Genomic DNA, 22,317 nt, shown 5'->3' with positions numbered 1-22,317 from the left:
CACACACACAATTTAAATGCAAAAGGCTTTCAGTCTGCAAAACCAAATGACATCACATTAAATGGTCCATTAAACGCCCCAGGAGCAAAGCTTTAAAACATCTGAGCTTGTCAAATCAATATTAATGCTATTTTATCATGTCTAAAAAAATTATTCATGAGGAAATACATAGTCACGGCTCAGAGGAGAAAAGCCCGCATACAGTCTAGCAAACAAACAAAAAGGTTTCAAGAAAATCCACTTTTCAGGGATTAGGAGGAGTTTATGGGGTTTCTGGTCAAAAAACTCACTAGTAATTAGATCATGAGAAACAAAATTGTTTAATACATGCAAGTCAACACTTCCTCTAAAAATGCTTCACTCTGAAATCCTCCTGTGTTCTGAGAGGCAATTGACAGATTCTAAGAAAGGAAGCCTTCACTTTTAGTCAAAATGCATTGCAAGAGTACACTTCAGCCGCCTCCATTGTAGAATTTATGCAAGATGACAAATGTGAATGTTCTTAGCAAGCCAAATTATACTAGGCCATTTGTAGATGGCCTTACCACATACTCATCACTACCTTTGTGTGGAGACAGCTTATAAAACCACAGTCAGAACTCCACATAGGCTAGTCCTCTGTTCTGCCTCTTGACATCTAGCCCAACTACTTTAACATATTTCAAGCACGGGCAATAAGCAATCCTTATTAGTGAACCACGGGTACTTTTTAATCATTTAGAATGTGCTTGAATAGAATGGTTTCTTCTTTTTTTTCCCAAAGGCTCCTACATAGACTAGCTGTTAGCAAGGACTCTCCTGTTAAAGAAAAAAAAAAACAAGGTGCAAAGACCTCAATGGTGCCAGGAGAAAAGGAGCAAATTTCTCGTTCAGCTAAAATGTTGTTTTAGACATACATAGCTCTGCACTCGGTTTTTATGCTGTCATAAAACGTCACAGGTTATTTACTCACAAATAGACATTACTGACTGACTGAAGTGAGTAGTATAAGTGCACAATGAAAGGACTTTACTTAGAGCTAATGCATCTCTTTCTGCCTGGACCTGGTGAACCATGTTTTTATTGATCATGTCCGCTTTCTTCACCACCTAAAAATAAATAAATAAATAAATAAATAAATTCAATCCTTAAGAAAAATCACCCTACCCGCATTTTGTGTGATCACACAGGCTGAATCTGATACCAAACTGCACCAGGTAAAACACCTTCCCCCGGTACACAAAGATGCCTGCTTCAAAACAAGCTTAGAGATACGGTTGCTAAGTCTTTTCATCCAACCCAAGGACATCATAACGCTGACCACTGAATATCTAACATTAAACCATCTCTCAAGTGCAAGACTTCATAAAGTATTTGTAAACTTTGCAGTGAAAACAAGCATTTTTTGTTAAATTTTATTATTCATTCAAACATTTGTTTTCTTGTGAAGAAGCTTCAATAAAAGCAGGCAACTCATGAAGATGAGCTATTAACTGTGAATTAGGCTCCAATTCTTTTATTGAATTGCTTCATTATATGCCTACTCAATATTATTTTTAAAGCAGAATGCAGAAATAATAGCATATTTGAAATATGAATAAGCCAAGAGTGTATAGGCATTGGAAGCGTATCTGCATCTGACACCTTTGATCCCGATAGAGTGACATTAAAGCAATGCAGCTTTTCAAGCAATGCAGCTTTTCTACTCAAGTTCGTGGCTACCGCTTCTATTATCAAGGCTAGTGATAAAAATAAATAAATAGTTGTACAGAAGTTATTGAATGGCAATTTTATGAACGTTAGCTTCACTTGTACAAACACTTAGTGCACATTAAATTTTGTGGCTATGCACATAGATACCATTACAATATTACCGGCACAAAAACTTTCAGGTCACAACACGCGCACTAAAAATGATGTTAAAACATAAAAGCGCGCAGTTTTAAGTGCTAAGCCGTTGCGCGGTGCGCGCGGCCCCTCCCCCGCGCGCAGTACCCACCTTCACGGCGTAGAGGCGCCCAGCCTTGCGGCCCAGGTAAACCTTGCCGAAGGCGCCGCGGCTGATGGGCTTCACGATAGTGAACTCCTCGATGGAGGGCGGCCGCGGGACCTCGATGCGCGCCGCGTCCGCGCCGCCCTGCGCCTCCACGGTGCCCATGGCCGCCCGGGCGCGCGGAGTGGCCCGCGCCCGTTCAAACGGCGCGGCTCCGCGCCCGCCTCGTGACGTCACCGGCCAACGGCCGCGCCGCGCGGGCGGGGGAGGAAGCTCTCGCGAGACTCCTCGCGACCATGGGCGGGGCTGAGGGTGTGTGTGAAGCGTTGTGAAATGGCGGCTCGCGCGCGGGTTTCCTCAGCCGCCATTCGAGACCTCCCCTATTTCCAATTCCCCGTCCCGAGATTCTCTTCTCTGATTTTACTTGAAAGACTCCTCTGACGGTGCCGAGATTACTCGCCAGCCTCCTGCTCAATGACCCGCTCTGGGGGCCCGCCATGTTATCGCATAGGGCGTTGCTGCTCCCGGGCGCCCCTGCTGAGGGGGGTGTTTCTCGTAGGGTTTTTCAGGTTCGCTCGTGATCGCACTAAGTTAAATGTCTACTGTTGGCAGAAGCGATCAGAATAAAGTGGGTTGCAGCAAATCAGAAACGCTGGTGTGGCTTTAACGCCAATATTTTTGACTGAGAGGCTTTTGTAACTCTGAAGGTAGACTGAATTGACTTGGTAGCTCTTCACGAGATCTTCCTCAGCTTGATCGTAAGTGCATCTTAGTAAATGATACCATTTATCACATAACAGCAATTCGGAAAAAAAATCAGACTTGAAATACTTACAAGAAGCTGTCAAAACGGCTGTTGATTTGACTGAGTAATGATTATCATCTAGATTTCTAGTTTGGATATGATTTTATACTAGTTACCAGTAGGTATGGCTGGCTGTGTGAGCTCTACTTGAATTTGACAAAATTCGGTGTGAGATGTTACAGAAAATAAAGTGATGCTTAAAAAAATGTCCCATGGATTCATTTCCTCACAGGTTTCACTTACACAGTCTCATACTTGGATGCTTAGAAGCACCAAGAATTGTGTCCCCCAAGTGGTGTTAACTCTTGTCTGTTTTCAACATTGCTTTCACACATGCTTTTCATCCATCCTGCCTTACCTTTTGTTAAGAATCTCTGCGTTAGCCAAGATCTCTCTGGTCAGCACGGAGTTAGGGGTCCCTGTACTAGTCCAATAAATTAGTCTAATTGGCTTTTTCTTGCTTAGAGATACGTAGTACTGCAAAAGGCAATCTTGTATGAGTGCTCCTGTCACGTATGTGTCAGCAATGTGAAAAAATACAGAAAATAGCGTTTTAAGTAGGTTTTCTACACTGAGTTAAATACAATTTATCACTATCACGCTTCTTCATTTCTCCCCCCTCCCCCCCCCGCGGCGCCGCAGCCGATGGTTCACCCCTGCGCAGGCGCAGTCGCCGCACGCCCCCCCGCGGCGCCGCAGCCGATGGTTCGCCCCTGCGCAGGCGCAGTGGCCGCACGCCGCGTTGCTAGGCGCCGAGGGGGCGGGGATGACCAGGAAGCTCTGCCATCTCCGCGCGCTTCCGGGGCCGCGCCAGGCCTAGTCACAGCTGGCCGCTGGGGCCGCCATCTTGGCACGGGGCCCTGCGTGCGGCGGCCGCGACGCCGGGCCGGGGCTGACGGGCGCGTGCGGCCTCCGCCCGCGGCGCGGGGAGCGGGGCAGGCGGCGTCGTGGCCGCCGCGGCCGCCGCTCCAGCGGGGAAGATGTTCTCCTTCTCCAGCGTGCAGCCGCAGGTGAGGCGCCGCGCGCAGGAGCCGCCGCGGTCCAGGGCGGGGGGCGCCGCGGGTGGGGGTGGCTGCGGGGAGCGGCGCCCCCGGGAACGGCCGCGGTGCCTTGGGCTCCCACTTCGGGGGGGGACCGCTAACAGTGGAGGAGGGAGACGGTACAGGAAAAGCGTCTAAAATCGGAAAGGAAGGGGTAGTCAGAAGTCTTTTTAATCCTTTTATTTTTTTTTTCCTAGCAAAAATATGTCGGTTTGCTCCCTTTTTCCCTTTCCCTCCAGGTAAAGAGTTATGCAACTGTCACGTGTTGTTGGAAAGGTCAGAAGTGACTGTAGAATTAGGCAAGTTAGTGGTGGAAAAGTTATCTGGCTGTTTGCTACGTAGAGCGATCCGGATGCGGCCTGGAAGGCATCTTTTGTTGCCCAGTGAATGGAGTGGGACTAGCAAGTTACACGGGCCTTGATCCAAACTACTGTTTTTTTCCCTTTTTTTTTTTTTTTTTTTGTTAGTGTGTCCTAATCCTGTTCTACGATGCGATTCAATTGTTCTTTCCAAATGCATTGTTTTGTTTTGCCTGTGCGGTGTAGTGTTTTCCAGGAGGCGTCATCCCACCTTTTCGTAGCGGGATGTGGAGAAGAAAGTTTGCATAGTGTTTAGGGTGCTAGCTCAAGTTTGTTTCACCACAAACTTCCAGAGTTTAATTATAGCCTTGTGCAATTACCTTTGAGTTTTCAGGTCACACTGTTTTTTTGCTTTTGATATTATAACTAGCTAACCCAACAGATAGTTTGTTGGGGTTTTTTTTTTGTTTGTTTTGTTTTTAACCCTTTATAGTAAGGATTTAGTCAGGTTTTCCAAGGAATGCAAACAATTGTTCCAGCAATAAAAGATGCATTCCAGTTCCTTCTTGCTTAATAACACCGAGGCTTTCTTTAAATTTGTTGAAATTATTTGTGCCATGTGTTGCAATAAGCCTTGTCATGTGCTACAGGAAGGGTCCTGACATGTACACTTGGATTTTTACTGATCTGTGAGTTGGAATTTACTGAAAAAAATGACCGAGTGCTGCTGAACTGCAGAATGTGCACCATGTGCTTCTTACTGTACTTAATAGTTAGGTACTTACTAAAATAGGATTCTGAGGAAGCAAACACAAAGGAAACTTCTGGGTGTAACCTGTGTAATACAGGAAATACTTATCTATTTTAAGTTTCATAAGTATCAATTTGTATGAGATGCTTGGAAAATTATTTAGTACTTGAATTAGTAGTACTTAGTAAGGCTTTGATAAAATCTTGTGGTTCCCTGTTGTTCAAAAGCAGCCACTTAACTTCTTGTTGGAGAGAAGCTTGATGCTCCCTGCTTGATCTGTTCTTGCTTGGGCAACTGTGTGTGGATAACCTAGAGTTGACCATGTAATGATATTTCAGATTAATGTCTGAAGTTTTGTTTTGGCAGACGGCAAGACAGGCTCATGATTATTTTGAACATTTTTTTCTTCAAAGAAGAGTGTCTGAATGACACTAATTATTAACATCTTCTAAACATTTTGACAAATGGCGTCAGCTTGTAGGCTTTTCAGTATAAAAGTAGCTTACTACTTCTTTTTCCTTGTGTTGATTGTGCTTCTTTTTCACTTGTGTCTTTTATGGCTGTGTGGTGAAAAATGTTTGGATGGCAAGAAACCCTTTTGGCTTTAATGGGAGGTCTGTAAAAGACAAATATCTTCAGTTGTGCAGTTTTATATTTTATCTGCATCATGAGCTGATTTTAAATTTATAATGTGCTAGCAGACTTCAGCAATTTCTGTTATCATCTGTAGAAGCACATACCCAACTAATACAGCAAGCATGGTTTAAAAAGAGATAAAATATCCTGAAGGAAATGGTAAGTGCACTAGTGATGTTTTCTTGCTCTTAGGCAAGAAGCATCTGTGAGAAGCTGTACGTTAGCTTGTTGTAATTAAATGTTGTCTGCTGTGCAAACTGAGGGCAGTGTTTACACTGAATAAATGCTGATCTTCTGTACCTCACTTCCCAGTTTGAGTATACACTGATTAGTTTATTTAAAGTACACTCATGTTTGAAACACAGGAAATAGAGCTGTTTTTTTTTCTCCTTTTCTAAGTTTTCTGAGTTCCTACTTTGTCATGTATATGTACTCTTTCTTTTCTTTGTAAGTACACATATCAACTAGCATTGGGGTATAGAAGCTAAGTTCATAGGTGTTATGAAATCCTGGATAAAGTGCAGAGTACATGATAAGTAATTATAAATCAAGATTTGGAATGTCGATATACTTGCATTTTTTTAATGAAACTTTTTTTTTTCCCCCAACCCCTTCCAGGCTACTGTTCCCCTGAGTCACCTTATCAATGCCTTTCATTCACCAAAAAGCTCCACCACAACAGCCAAAGCAGCTTCTGTACAGCCTGTCCAGAGGGACACCACCCCAGAACATGATCCTCAAAGCAGTGAGGTACTAAGAACTTTGGGAAAAGTGCTGCCTTACTTATACCTGAACTAGATCTAAAGAGTTCTGAACTAGATCTAAAAAGAATTTAAGTAAATTTAATATTTGACTCATTCTATAGAATAATACTGGCTAAATAAAATAGGATGTGAGCAAATAAAACAATGTTGACAGATAAAACCTAAGTAAGTCAATGCTTCTTGCAATAAGGGTTCTACTAAAATGCAGGATTTCATTAGTAAGTAAAAATATACTATTTTTTTCTGCAGTAATTTACAAAGGAGGGAAGGATTTTCTTTTGTTTTCAGATTTATGTCTGCTACTATAAGAATAGAAAAGTGTGTTTGCATAAAACTGATTTTGTCTTTTCACTCACTGAGCTTTAGTACAGAGTTAGAATTGTGAGAAAACTTGCTTAAGATTATGTAATTGTTTTTTGAATAGATGATGTAACATATTTGAGTGTTGTGATTTTTTTTCTATGAGAAATCTTTGTCATCATCATCAGTTGTTTGTTCTTAATGAAAAATCAAGATACAGAAAGTGCAAAATAAGTATGAAATCTTGTCATTTACTTTCTCTTTCAATTAGCTTTTTAAAACAAATATCATAACTAACAGTGTTTGGGAGAAAACCTGGAGTCACAAGGATTCTCTGTCTCTTAACTCCACAACTTTCCATATGTGCTTGTATGCCATAGATGCAATATCTCTGTTTTGTGATTCCATATAAATACAGAGGTATTTGCTTCTGGCAATAAAACTTAATTTCAGCAGGGGACTTGGACTGGTGAATGGAACTAAAAGTATGTTTCAATTATTCACTTCTGTTTGTTGTTCCACTTGATGAGATAATCTGTTGTCTTTTAAATTGAGAGATTGTTTTGCTCTTAGTCTTTTCTCTATATTCCCTTGTATGCCTGTTTGCTTCCTTCTAGGATGATAAAATTATTAAAATAACCTTTAATAAAGTCTCTCCTAATTAAAAAAAAGTTATTAACAATATTTAAAGTTGACTGGATTGTTGCCTGATTTTAAAAACAACAAATACTTAAACATGATATGCAATTTGGAGTGTTAAATCAGTGGAATGGCAAAAATCACTTTTTTTGAGAACTTGAAGCTGTATACTTTGTGATTTAAACTTAAGCCCATTTCATTTTTGGATATAGTATCCCCTTCTGAAAGGGCATGGACAACATTTCAGGGTTTCTTGAATTTTTTCACCCTTTGCATTTATTTCAGTAATTCTCTTAAGTAATTGCTGAGCTAAAGCAAGAAAGTTTGATTCGCTTTTCTAAGGCATATATAAAAGTCAAATGGTGATAAAAATGTGGCTGGTCTTATTTTGTTTAACAACTGGATGATCAACAATTTTCTAGGACTTTACAATGAAGTATTTTGTGTACTTATGAATTGATTTTAAAACACAACACTGTACATGTCTTAAAAATATTTTTTAAAAAGTTTTTCTTGTGTATTATATATTATTATTTATATTATATAATATGTATTATTATTTTAGTATTATTTTTTATTTTATTTTATTTAAAAGTTTAAAATTACTTCAGTCAAGATTACCCCCTCTAAGGTAATCTTAAATATGGTTTGAACTCTTATGTTTCTGTTTTGCAGCCTGTCTTCAGTTTAAGAGATCTGGGATTGTCTGATTTTAAACCTAACCAGTTCAAAGAACTAGTGAACAGGCTGCTTCCTGGCTATTGTACCGAGAAGAAAGTTTCCTCCCAGTGGCATACATCCTACGTCTCTGCAGAGTCCTTCTTTGAAAATAAGCATGGTATGCAAATAAAAATTTGCCAAGTTATTCGTCATTTGTTTGAACATTATATCAGGACATGAAAAAGGAATTTCAAGCCACTAACAGCCCATGTAAAGTTACTGAAATAAACCAAGAACAGTTCCTTACGGTATGAGATAACTTTGTTGAGGCTAGGCTTAGGCATAGCCCCTCCTTGTAAAGAGAGGAGCCTTAGAAAAGGAGCAGAGCCCCTCTAGAGATGCACAAGAGGGCATTAGAGAAAAACATGTGTATAACTGTCTTTTGAGATGCTACTTACAGCAGATGGGAGAAAGCAGAGGAATGATGTCTGAGGCCTACTACTGGAGAAAAGGCAAGACTGCAGGTGGAAAGCTGTCAGGCCAGGGAAATACTAAAACTTCAAGGATCTACTTTGAGTATAGGTGACTCTATATTGCCTAATTATATAAAATCAGGAGAGTATTTGTATTTTTTACTGATGTATTCATTATTAGTTTGTATTAAATCCTGCAGTATGCAGCGTTGTAGAAGATTCTGCAATGTACCTTACTAGGGAATTAGCAACTAATCTTTTTTTTTTTTCTTCCTGCAGTTTCTCAGTATTTCAGTTGGTAGTTTGTGGGCTGTTATTGCAATGATGTAACTTTAAAAAAATGTAGTAGAAATTGTCTTTTTTTTTTTTTTTTTTGCTTTTCTAGATGTACCTCAGTTACGTACTAACTTTATCAGAATGTGTAAATACAAAATAAGAAGACTCGTTTGTGACTTACACTCTCATCCATGTTCATTCAGAAGATATCTGGGCCTTCCCCCCACCTCAACTCCCAGCATGCATCTCAGATCGTTCCTAAATAGTTCATACCTGTTTTATGAGAGTCATAAAATGAGTTCCTAGGCAGGGCAGACTGCAGAGAAGATGACTGTCATTTATAGTATGCTTGAAATGGTATCTGCTTTTTTTTTTAAATGCATTACTTCTCATTTTTTGTTGTTTCTGTTTTATTGGAGCTAAACAATAAAGCAAATTCAATATAGTCTAGAGATGTTTTTACACTTTAAACACAGTGCAAAGCAACCCCAAAGATGGTCATGACTAATCTACAATTTCCAGCATTTGGAACTCAAGGAATGAAGGCTGGTGCTATGGTTTTAGGAATGTCTCTGGGCTACTCAGATTTGTACAGGAATGTAGGGTTTCCTACAGAGGTAGAGCTTCAAATTCAAGGTTTTGCCTGTCTTGCGGTTTGGAAGTTTTAATTAATTAAAAAAATAAATAAAAAGGTACATTGAAAAGCACCAAATATGGCTTAATGCAAGAAGCTAGTCAGCCGCGTACTGGTAGTGGTTCATTTATTTAAATATAGATGCCTGACGGGTCATAGTAATTTTTTTATATTCAATATAATAAAGTAAAAAAACCTGCCTCAAGTTATGTTGCTGTTTAAAATAGGACGTTTATAATTGATTTTTATCTTTACAGGTTTTGTGGATGTTTTTAGTACTTTACGCTCATCTTTATTATACAGACAGCATCCCAATCCCCTCCAAAGTTTGTCTTCAGATCTGCGGTGTTGGCCAGGTATGAAACAACAAACTCTATTTTAGAATAACTATGTGTGTATGTGTGGTGTTTTTTTGTTTTTTGTTTTTTTTTTTTTTCCCTCCTGGGGAATTTTTTTTTTTTTTTTTCGTTTTGCAGATCCAGGTGATCTTTCTAAGATATTTGACTTGTTTAAAATTAGGGGAGATTAGGGGAGAGAGACTTACAAATTGGAGAAAGCCATAAATGTATATAGGCCTTTAAGAAGGATGAAGGTTTTGGAATATTTAATGTACAGAGTGAAGCTGAAGAAATGGGAGTTTTTGTATAGTTAGCAGAAGGGAAGGCAGCAGGTGATCTAACTGCTGTTGAAATCATATTCTTACCCTTTTCCTGTGCACCTCCTGGGTAGAAATTACTAGCTGTACCATGAAAAATTCCTGTTGTGGAATTTTCACATTGAGAATGGTTAAACACTGGAGTAGGTTCCTTGCAGAAGTTCTGTTGGAAATTTTCAAAACCGAGTTGGGCAGGGCCTTGTGTTACCAGATCTAATGTTGAAGTTGTCTGTTTTTTGAGCAAGGGTTGGACTGGATGACCTCCAGAAGTCTCTTAACTAATCTTGTTTTATGATAAGAAACGGCTTGGTTAAAATTGCAAGATTAACTGGTGTTAGTGGTTATCTTAATCTTCCTTTGTTTGGTGTGTGGCTTTTAAAATTATACTTTGTAGTATTCCTGCTTTTCCTGACTTGTCACTGAGATTGTTTTTATTATACAAGATTACTGAGATATGACTGCAGACCTATAGCACTTGTAAGCTCCTGTTTTGTGTAACCACTCTCATTTCTGTAGTTATTTTCTAAGATAATAGCACAACTGTCATGTTCTTGGTCTCTTCAGGATACTTTAGTAGCGGAGTTTCCAGAATTTGCCTTCAAAAACAGGAACTTTTTTTTCTGTCTTTCTAGATGGTCTTCCAAATGTTTTGCATTTGTTAGAAAGCATTCCTGGATTCAATTCAGAAGTGTTTTTCTGTTCCCGAGATAGTAAAAGGGTTGGTTAATAACCACAGTTCACAATTCATTAATACTTAGCGAAACTTTGAGAAAAATATATTGTGAGACAGTAAGCAGTTAACTTGCAAGTACAGATTACAAGCATTGTTCATGATCACCTAAGTATGTATTTATAATACTGCAGTTAATTTGCTCTGTTTTTGCATGCAAGTTGCTGTATGCAGTTCTGTTCATTTTCCCCTACTCTTTTGACCTACGTAGAGGAAAAACATGAGCTCAACTTGGAGGTTGACAATTGTTTAATTAAAACACAATAAAGAGTCTTTTTCATGTAATAGGGCTAAAATCTTAGTGTTGCTTTTTGTGTGTGTATGAGTATATGCACTAATAGTATTTTTTTTTTTTAAGTTTACATACAATCCCGAGGTTTTAAGACTTTGAGATCCAGAGCAAGACGTCTGCAGTCAACATCTGAGCAGTTCCCAGAAACAAAAAATTCACTTTCTTCACTTCTGAAGGTATTAACATTATGATAAAAGTAACTTTGAAGTTGGCCTGAATAAATCCTGTGCTTTCTTTGAAATTTATCTACACAATTTATGAAGGATATTCTGTACTAAGGTGAAAAATTTCTTAAGCCTAAAAGTTGAGCCAATGACAGTGTTTTGCTTTCCTCATTAATACACTGATTTGATTAGTGTGTTATGAATATAAAGAATATTTAAGTTTAGTGGTTGTTTTGAAGTATAAGCATTCTTAAAAATCAAATTCTTCATACTCTGTAACTTTGTTTTAAAAATAGTTCGTAAATGAATAAAATACTAATTTAAACGGAAATAGAGCTAGTTTAACGTATCAAAATGTGCTTCTTTTTAAGCATTTCAGTATGTGATCAGTGGCTATAAGAATTGACTTAGTTGAGGCTAATGTGTTTTTAAGGTACAAAATCCATAGTCTCAATATTTTTGAGTTAAAGAACTCCTTTGTAAACCTTTAAAATAGTACATAGCTATTGAGAATTAGAGTAAGCAGAGACTTGCCAAGGCTTGTTATCCAAACAACGTTCATCTGGGTAGTCTGATTATTTTCTAATTGTCTGTACAAAAGTCAGGCTAATGAAAGTGTGTTGTGTTTACATATAAATTAGCTTTGAACTTCTGCAACTTCCCTTCCTCTAGGCATCTGTGGTCTGTTTCATCTGTGGCCTTAAGTATAGTCCTGAGTGCATGGATGATGCACCAAGGTTGGTCCACGTAGTGGTGCTTAACTTTGGTAGGGCATGTTAGGTATACGTGATTACTGTACTTCTGAAGACGTGTCCTATATGAAAATAATTCTAGCTTCACTTCATGAAGCAGAAAGCTTAGGGTAATTACTCCTGGACTTGGCGCCATAGAGCTTTCTTTGGACAGCATTTTCATTCCATGACTGGAGTACAAAGCATGAACACTAAAGTGGCTGCCTGCAGCATCCAGGAGGACTCTGAACCTGGTCAGCTCAGAGCCACAATTAAGAAGCCCCTGAAGAGCTGCTGTGATTCTTATTCAAGCTACTGAGTCCTGTCTAAGTAATCTTGTATAACCTTAACTGTGTTGTTTTGTTTTTCCTCCCCTCGTCTTGGATTAATGCTGCTTGATTTATGAGTTAACTACATATCAAAACTCTGCTAATGCTGCTTTGCAAAATGTTTTAGAGTTTCATCCTGAGAAAGCGAAGAATTGATGTTGAAAACTTGGATATGTTAATGAAAACAAAAAACATCCCAGAGGCACATCAGGATGCTTTTAAAACTGGTTTTGCAGAAGGCTTCTTGAAAGCACAGGTATTCCTACAAAAAACACTTGGTAAGTTATTTTAGTTTATCATCTTGTCTTTGCATTCTGAAAATAGCCTCTTCAGCCTCTTTTAAAACATTTCTTTGTTTTCTTTTACAGATTCCTTAAGGAGGTCACGGTTGCTTTCTTTCTTTCTCTTCATCCTTTGTTTTTATCTTGCCGTATATTCCTCATTTTTACCTGGGAAAGGCTCCTTTTCTGATGCTGGTTAGTTAACTTTTTTACTCTCTTCTTCACATTGTTTCTTCCAGCAAGCTTAGCAGGTATGGACTGTATTTCAGCAGTGTGACTTTTATAGGGTTGTATTTCAAAGTGCTAATGGAACAGGAGAATTATTTACTGCTCTTGGCTACAGCCTAGCAAGCAATGGTACTACAGAATGTTTATGAAGACAGGGTTGTCTGTTAGTATATACATTTTTTTATTTTATTGTGGAAAATATGTTTCAAAGACAGTTACAGAAAAGCAGAGAAGTTGGGTTGTTCACAGGTTATGTGTTTGTTTTGTGATAGAAATGATGTATTATGTAGAGTAGCAGTAAGCAAAATCCCAGAATGTCAGAATGGTTGAGGTTGGAAGGGACCTCTAGAGATCATCCAGTCCAACCCTCCTGCTCCAGCAGGGACACCTAGAAAATGGTTTGATCTTATTTGTAACCATAACCTAGTTTATACTCACTCAATACTTGTATGGCCGAATTGTCATCGTAAGAAATTTGTTGCAAATACCAGATTGACTGAAGGCTTTTCAGTATCATTTCAATATCATGTTAAGATAGGGTCTAGTCTGATCAAATAAGGAAACGTTGAGGGCGGACTTCTGGCTTTATGTACCTACCTTTGGATACTGGGCTTTCTGTTACAAATGACTGAAGAAATTTCTTACTGTTGGAGTCACTAAAAATATAAGATTAAATACATAAAATAGATCTTATTCTTGCTGGAAATTTGTAAATTGAAATATTGCTTTTTAGAATGGCAAGTGTGAAAATATTGGTTCAACTGTGTGTACTTGGATGTGCAAAATGTTATCTTGGAATGAAATTACTTAATGTGTAATTTTGTTCTTCCTCTTTTGCTGTTTCCTTATAGTACGTTTTCGAACATCAAGCACTTTTGATGCAGCAGTTGATCCAATTCAGCTGAAAAATGTCACCTTTGAACATGTAAAGGGGGTAAGTTCTAAAGTTTGCGAATTCTTGCTTGACTAATCATCATGAGCCTGAAGAGTGTCTTATTCTGTTACATTACATTTTTCTATCAGATATTTTCTTTTAAAAATTCTCCTTGTGTTCTGATAAGCCTAAGACCTTAAAATTGAAATGAATGGAGAAATGAGCATCAGTAATAGCATTTCCCAATCTTTTGCTGCAGAGAAGCAGTGCAGTCTTGAGTCACTGTGTTAATTCTCCTTCCTCCTCCTGCCCTGAAACTGTTAGGTGTTCTTTAAGCAGAATTGTATACAAGCCTTCCTCTGAGGTATAGTCTCTAGCTTACTAGAATACAGAACAAATGCACAAAGCAAGTTAGAGAGAAAAACATAGTCAGAAAGGGTAGTTACATTTTTACTCAGTGATGCAGAAGGCTAATACAATACTGATCCCTGGGAGACCTGTTAGGTTTGTACCACTCTTTTTTTTTTTCTCCATTCTTTAGTGTTTACTGTTTGCTATAAACTATTTTAGGAAATAGGCTGTGTTAAATTCAGGATGCTACTGTAAAGTTTACCTTCAAAAAAGATGCAAGATTTTACAAAGCCTTAGTCATGTTTTCTGGCTTGTGTTTTAATTTGCAGGTTGAAGAAGCTAAACAGGAATTGCAGGAGGTTGTAGAATTCTTGAAAAACCCCCATAAATTTACTGTGCTAGGGGGCAAACTTCCAAAAGGTAAGAATCATTGCTCAACAGAAGTGAAAAATGGATATATCACATATATATCTGCTTTTGTGCTCTTGTTCTGTGTTGGATGAATAATTTATAGTGGGATCTCTGAAAAAAAAATAATTTGTTTGGGGCTAGGAGATTAGTTAGAAAAGTGGTCCTCAGTAGCTTGTAAATAATGTACGACAGTGGTGGTGGATATCCTTTATCTGGAAAGGCAGGGTGGAATGCATGAGTGCATGTTTGGGTGTGGTAATTATTTCATTGTGGTTTTAATACTCTCCTTGAAAGGCCTTTCTTCCTCCTCCCCTGCGCTCAGTACCCTTCACGCTTGGTAGCTGTTTTGGTTGGTTCAGAAGAAGTGTTTTCATTAAAAAAAATAAGAAAACCTATATTTAAGGGTCATAGTAAGAAGCTAAGTGAGTCTGAAATGTGTAGAGCTGGTAAGTCTGTTTGTTGTCAGTTCTCTACATTTTTCAATGATTTGGAACACTTGAATAAAAAATCCCCTTTCAGAAAGGGCTTTACTGTCTATTTTAGAAAAGTTACAAATCTAGACCACTTCTGAGGGTGCATTTTGAAAAAGAAGAAAGCGAAAATCTGTTCTTTTTGAAATGTAATTCCTGTTAAGACTTAAGTAAATTATCTGACAAGTAGTGTGGTGGTGGTGGTGTTTTTGTTTTCATTTTGCTTCTTATTGGTAACCTTTGAATGTTTAAAAAATATAAGTGATTGTCAAGAGATTTTTCTCGTATACTTAGTAATCTAATCCATTCTGTCCATCAATCCATTCTGTTCTGATATAAAATACTAGATCACACTGCAAACAAGGACTTTCTTCTCTCTCTCACAAATCACAGCTACTTCCATGTTTAGGTAGTCTAACACTGTGGTACCTAGGTAAACGTGATATGAAGAGGATACTTGTAGTATTTCAACTGCTAAACACATCAGTAACTTCAGAGAATAGTTTAGGCTTCTGGTTTGTTTGTTTGTTTGTTTTAATAATCTTACAGATTTTATTCCTGCTGTTTTAAAATATATTGAAGAGCATCTTGATCTACTTAAGGACATCTCTTTGCAGTGCAAATAATGGGGCATATCTGAAATGAAATGTTAATGGTGTTTTGAAGTCAAATACAAATTCCTTTTTTAATATGTGGAAGATCCAGAAGACTGTGTACCCGTGTGACTATGTCTATGGTTTTGTTTTCAGGTATTCTGTTAGTTGGGCCGCCTGGTACTGGTAAAACTCTTCTTGCACGAGCTGTGGCTGGTGAAGCTGATGTGCCCTTCTACTATGCATCCGGGTCAGAGTTTGATGAAATGTTTGTTGGTGTAGGAGCTAGTCGCATCCGAAGCTTATTCAGTAAGTTAAATGTTTGTTTTCTTAAAGTCTTTTAATATAAAAGACTTTAACCAAATTAATGTCTGTTGCAACTAATTTGAGTTTTCTTTCTTGATGCTGTCAGTAGGCACTGAATATAGCTCTTTAAATAATATATTAATTGGTAGGACCAAAGCCTGTTTAGTTTAACAGCAGAAGAGGCTTTCCACTTTTAAGTATGCAAATAGTTACTAGAGGGTGAAAAATCTAAACTTCTTTCTTTAAATGGAAGATTGATAATGTCAAGCACCTACAATGTAGAAAGTAGTATGAGTTTGTAGAAGTGTGACTGGTTTCCCGTGGAAGGTATGTGAGATGTGGCAGATACTTTGCACTTTATAAAAAGTCATGTTTCTTCCTGGTGGTGGCAGAAAGGGGTTAGATGAGTGGCTTGGCCATAGATGTGTGTGTGTGTGGGATGAATCGCACCTAGTATGCACATAGCAGTGTGTGATCTTGGTCATGTCAATTACTTTTAGATAGCAAGCATTTATGAAAAGAAGTTCTGAATTCTGAACTAGTAGACACTATATGGTTTAATTTAAGATTCTGTTACTTTGTGTGGGTCAAATGTCCTTCGTCTGTTTTTCTCTGTCAGGGGAAGCAAAAGCAAATGCACCTTGTGTTATATTTATTGATGAGTTGGACTCTGTTGGTGGGAAGAGAATTGAATCTCCAATGCATCCTTACTCAAGACAGACTATTAATCAACTTCTTGCTGAAATGGATGGGTAAGTATAGACATTTTGAGGTTATAAAAGTGCTTGAATGGGTGGTATATGGAACACTGGATGGGCTGACTTGTCTGACAGCTTTGATTTTTTGAAAACCTAAAAGAAAAATGATTAAAATATATAAATCTACAGTGTCTCTCAATTGTTTTCCAGCAGTGCATTTAGTGTCATAAATGACCCTGGTCTAAAGAATATAGGAGGCTATAAATTATAGCAGCAGAGTAGCTGCAATTATGTTAAAGTATTTCTCTTTTTATAGGCTTTCTAAAGAAGTAAGAGCTTGAACTTTGGGTGTCATTGTGCATATTCTTACTGATTTTTGGGTTAAATTTGACTGCTCATGGTTTGAGCATGGTGGTTGGCAGGCCCTATTTAATTGACAAGTTGTCTTCATTGCAAATGAGAAAAGAAAAGAGTGACTAAGAGTGACTAAAACTCTCTCAAGGAGAATTTAATTATGTTCTTACTCTTCTTTCTTACAGCTTTAAACCCAATGAAGGTGTTGTTATTATTGGTGCAACAAACTTTCCTGAAGCACTAGATAAGTGAGTTAAATCTATGAATCAATTCTGCAGAGTATGTATTCCAAAAAAGAAAATGGTGGAGGGGAGGGGAGGAGGGATGAGAGACTTGCTGATGGTAATTCCTGAAGGATTAGTGCTATACCTGGGGTGCTTTTTCTGGAAAAGGATGGATGCTGGCCAGTTTCTTTGCATCGGAAAGGTTTTTCAATTACAACTGTTAAAGCAACAAGCTGTTTATATAAGTGCCCAAAACTTCTGCAAGTTTTTATACTTAAATTAGCAAGCTGCATTCCTTGTTTGCATTTCAGTAGTGGTTAATAGTAGTAGCTTACCTTACTTACAAATGCAAAACCTTTTAAAATTGGCGATAAATGAGCTATCTTTTAACATACAAATATTTGGAAAAAAATTTCTTTGCATCTATGTGACAGAAGTCTTTAACAAAAATCACTCTGATCATCTTATTCATATATGTTTATTAACAGAATTTACAGCAGCATTTTAAAGTTCTTGTATTAAATTGTCTTCTCTTTTAGTGCTTTAATACGTCCTGGTCGCTTTGACATGCAAGTTACTGTTCCGAAGCCAGATGTAAGAGGCCGTACAGAAATTTTGAAGTGGTATCTTAACAAAATAAAGTATGATCCATGTGAGTAAATACTTAACCTTTTCATGTAACAGTCTGTTCACTGGGTCAGCCTGCTGGTCTATCACTCTTTTGTTTGGAAGGTAGTAGTGGCTGAGATCATATGATGCAGAAAGAAACACAAAAATCTCGTAGCATTTAATTCTGGGATAGTTCTGTAAGATCTTAGTGTCTCTTGACTATCAAACTTCATTACTCCTGAAGGTTAACATTTTTCATTTTTACTATAACTATTTTTAGTAGAACAGTAGATGCTGTTCTACTGAAGATTTAGTAGAAGCAGTCTTGCTTGTAACTTGATAATTTCTTGATATTTATTCATGATATATCACAAGCTTTTTTTTTTTTTTTTTTTTTTTTTTTTTTTTTTTTTTTTAGAAGTATGGACGCTAATGTCAACCTTGTTTTGTTTTGTTTTTTTCCCACAGCTGTTGATCCAGAAATAATTGCGCGAGGCACAGTAGGATTTTCTGGGGCAGAACTTGAGAATCTTGTAAATCAAGCTGCCTTAAAGGCAGCTGTTGATGGAAAGGATATGGTAACCATGAAAGAACTGGAGTTCTCCAAGGACAAAATTCTGATGGGTATGATTTTTTTTTATATGAGCCGCTGATATATTTTGCAGTACAGTATTATTTTGCAACATTCATACTTCTACAGAAGAATAGATTTTGTTCATATAACAAGTAAGTCTTGTATTAGTCTTGTTAATTTTGAATAGAAAATTTTGAGATCACAGAGTTCTCTGTTAAATCTAGTACAGAATGGTGTTGAGTTTTTTTTTGTTATCAGAAGCACTGCATGCTCTCCTCAAGCCTAGAAGATGTAGAATAGATATCATGTTCTTCTCCCTTGATCTTTAAAGGAAGAAGGGAAGAATAGATGCCCCAAAGTCTGGAACTCCTGTCTACCTAGCTTGGCATATAGTAAGGCAAAGCAAACACCTGAGAGATGCACACTGAAAGCACTTCTGGTTCATTCTTCCTTGAAAGAGGAAATAGATTTTTTTTTTCCTTTAATCTATTCATTTAGAAGGAACTTGACTATAGAGTTAGGTCCATTCTAAACACTGAAACCCTACTTGTAAATATTTAGCATTTCATGGGTGTTAGCTAATTTTGGTTGCATAGTGTTCTTTGGCTACTTTATGCTCTGCTTGTATACGTATAGTTTGTGTGAACTGTTGTGTGAAGTTGTGAAAGCAAGTTTATTTCACATTCTTCCCTTTAAGGTCCTGAACGTAGAAGTGTAGAAATTGATGAAAAGAACAAAACAATCACAGCTTACCATGAATCAGGACACGCCATCATTGCCTATTACACTAAGGATGCAATGCCAATCAACAAGGCAACGATCATGACACGAGGAACAACGCTTGGACATGTGAGTAATTCTGAAAATCCTCAGTGGGCTACTGCTAGGTGATTTTGAGAAATTTAACAGCACTGTTTATTGAAATGGCTTATAATGTGTATTATAATTTGTTGTAATTAGTTACAAGCAATCTCTTGGAAAACTTCTTGGTCGCTTTTATTCTGTGTCAATAGAGAGCTCTCGTTCTTCATTTGAAGACTGCTGGTATGAATAATCAAATATGCAAGGGAAGAGTTCTACATATGTGTGTATTCTGCTGCAATTCACAGATCTTCCATGCATGAAACTCCAAAGAATGTCTAAAAGATTTGAAAGCAGCAGTACTGCTCAAATGCACTTTAACTCAAACTTCATGAAGTAGTTCTCTGTCTAGTGCAACTCTTTCTGAAAACTTACCTGTTACTCTGTACTAACAGATACTTTTGGTTATGTTTTTCTATTCTGTCTTAGACATATTGAGCATTTGAACAGAAAGTTATCTCTGTTATACCTATTTCTGTGGAATATTACCCAAGTTAATGTGTTCAAGTAAAGAAAAAGTGGTCTGAATTTTCCAGGCAAATTGATTTGTACTCGATTAAATATATAGGGAAAGGAGAAGTAGATACAGTAGGCTTCTGTAGGGCTTGTTTTGTTTCTTTAGTTGTTGTTTTTCTCCTGGTCCTAAATGCAAGATTCTGGTGTTAGATGGATTGCTGCTTTTTTTGTTTCTAGTTTGTGTCTAGAAGGGAGCTATTTCATCTGGTAAGCCAAGCAGCTCTCAAGCCAAACCGCCGAATATATATGCAAGATGGAAGACCTAGGTGTTCGAATTGTTGTATAAAAAGCTTTATATTCACTTTGGATATAAGTTGGGGTATTTTTCATATAGTTTACGTATTTCTTGCGTTTATCGTTACCTGACCACAAGTCTGTATCTTACAGGTATCTTTGCTTCCAGAAAATGACAGATGGAGTGAGACTAGATCCCAGTTGCTTGCCCAGATGGATGTCTGCATGGGAGGAAGAGTAGCAGAAGAGCTCATATTTGGAAGTGACCACATCACAACAGGTCAGCTGATCAGTAGCTAAAGAATTCCTGATCAGAGCTTACAAGATAGGTCTGTTTAACTTTGGTTTTAGCAATTAATTTAAGCTTGTTTAATACCTAGGTGCTTCCAGTGATTTTGACAATGCTACTAGAATTGCGAAGCTGATGGTGACTAGATTTGGAATGAGTGAAAAGGTAGTATCTCTGTTCTTAAATACCTAGATAGTATAAGGATTTTCTTTTTCTCTTCTGCAACTAAATGCCTATTTGGCTGTCAGTGTTTACAGAGATCAAGTTCTGAGGGGAAAAAAGAGATGATAAGTCTAATGACTATTTTTGGCCCTGCTATACACAACTCAACAAGAAAACCTGTATATTTGGCAATTTAAAAAATACTGTAAAAATTCTTCACCTCAGAATGACCCTGGAAGTCGCTAAGGTCCACAGAAAATCTTCATAAGAAAAGTAAATATTTTGGAATTGAGAATGGACTTTTCCTGGTTTTAGGTGGGGAAGATGGAAATGCTAAATTTTGTAGACTTATAAAGAACAACTTCTTTAGAAATATGTTAAGTGTCTGGTGGTTTATGTGATGGGTTGCTTGTATGTGGTAAGTTGCTTGATTTTTGGAGGGGGGATGGACGGGGGGCGAACTTTTTTGTTTGTGTGGGGGGGTTTTTTGTGTGTTGTTTGTTTGTTTGTTTTTGTTGTTTGTTTTTTGGGGTTTTTTGAGGTTTTGTTTTTCTCTTCTGTAAGGCAATGATCAGAATCGAACCTCTTCTGTAACTTGAGGAAGTAGAACTCTGCAGGGATAGTGCAGCTGATGTATAAGCGTCTTGTCTTGCTTTTGCCATCATAAGCACTTCAGGAAGCCTTTGAATAATGCTTTTTGTTTATTTGCATTTGTTGAGGCTCTAAAGTTTTGTTGTAACAGTGACTAGAAAAAAATAACCTTTGTTTTTGTTTAGCTTGGTGTTATGACCTATACTGATACGGGGAAAGTTAGCCCTGAAACTCAGTCTGCAATTGAACAGGAAGTGAGAACGCTTTTAAGGGTAAGATATCAATCTCAATATAGACAGTGCTGCTCATTTTGCTTACACATGTGTTCATGTTAGGTTGGTCAGGCTTGCACGTTATCTGTATCCAGTAACACAGAAACATCAGCACAGTCGCTGTGGCTCTTTCTGAACTAATTGCTTAGTTGACTAAGAACTATCTGCGTAGAATTAAAAACTGAAGTTGAAGCTTATGGTGCAACTAGTAGTTGTTGCACGTTAAACTTACTGAGTAGCTTCCAGTTTTCTAACGATATGTGGTCTTTATAGAGCTCAGTAAGTTTTTAAAAATGTCAGTCTGAGAGTCTGAGGAACATGCCTTGGATACGCTATAATATTTACAACATATAATCAAATATATTTAACTGTAAGCAGTCAAACAGACACTTTTCAGATCTAATCATTCTTTTCAAGTCTTACAGAACGTGGGGACAAACCTGAATATTTTTTATATTTTTAGTCCTACTTATGCAAAATGGAGAGGTGGCATAAAGCTACAAATACTGTAAATATTTTTGAACACTTATGACTTCTAGATTTTAAAACTTTCAGATGGGAGCTGTGCTGGCTATGAGGTTTAAAGCTGAATTTTAAATGTTTGTGTATTTATATAGAGACAATTTTTAAATTTGAACCTTTATCATTCTCCCCCTCTTTTTTTTAATATTAGGACTCATATGAGCGTGCAAAGAGCATCTTGAAGACTCATGCGAAAGAACACAAGAATTTAGCAGAAGCTTTACTGAAATACGAGACTTTGGATGCCAAAGAAATCCAAATTGTTCTAGAGGGGAAAAAAATAGAAATAAGATGATAACATCCTTCATACAGTAACTGCTAATTTGAAGAATGTACATCTAGCAATGCAGTAGTCCTATGCAGCATAGCTTTTTTTCCCCTACCTGATGCGTGTATGGCATTAGTGACACTTTAAGATTACTCTGCAGTCTCTTGTCAGCTTCTGTTCCTCAACTATTTGTTCTGTCCCTTCAAACTAAGACACAAAATAAAGCAGCTTCCTCCTTCTCCCTCTACTCTTCCCAGAAAAGATTTTTTTTTCAGAAACATAAATCTCAGGGTTGAATTCAATGTTTGGATCTAGGCAAATGTACTGAAGTTGAGAAGAAAGAAAAGTGCAGGGATGCTGATGTGTTTTGTCCCGGCTTCCTGGGTCACACTGCTCTATGTGCGTTTGCAGCGGTGCCCCAGTCTGGCTACTGCAGAGTGTGTTATGGGTAACAACACCATAAGTGCTGAAGTATTGAC

At 37.7% G+C, this 22,317-nt stretch overlaps 1 protein-coding gene across 1 annotated transcript; it reads left to right on the top strand.

Moving 5' to 3' along the window:
• Positions 1–3,659: 3,659 nt before the first annotated feature.
• On the top strand, positions 3,660–22,099 carry YME1L1 (YME1 like 1 ATPase). Its single transcript, XM_088533993.1, has 19 exons — positions 3,660–3,787; positions 6,122–6,253; positions 7,882–8,044; positions 9,507–9,605; positions 10,993–11,102; positions 12,278–12,428; positions 12,519–12,626; positions 13,511–13,593; positions 14,214–14,304; positions 15,515–15,667; positions 16,284–16,416; positions 16,902–16,964; positions 17,480–17,592; positions 18,018–18,173; positions 18,821–18,972; positions 19,888–20,014; positions 20,115–20,188; positions 20,962–21,048; positions 21,722–22,099. The coding sequence occupies exons 1-19, from the start codon at positions 3,758–3,760 to the stop codon at positions 21,863–21,865; spliced, it is 2,169 nt and encodes a 722-aa protein (XP_088390119.1). The 5' UTR covers positions 3,660–3,757; the 3' UTR covers positions 21,866–22,099.
• Positions 22,100–22,317: the final 218 nt, after the last annotated feature.

The sequence above is a fragment of the Tinamus guttatus genome, unplaced genomic scaffold (genome assembly GCF_059628265.1).
Source record: "Tinamus guttatus ecotype Peru unplaced genomic scaffold, ASM5962826v1 Tinamus_guttatus_pri_ptg000530l, whole genome shotgun sequence".
In the NCBI taxonomy this organism is placed as follows: Eukaryota; Metazoa; Chordata; class Aves; order Tinamiformes; family Tinamidae; genus Tinamus; species Tinamus guttatus.
The sequence above is the reverse complement of the archived record's forward strand: the minus strand, read 5'-3'. Positions and strand labels throughout refer to the sequence as shown.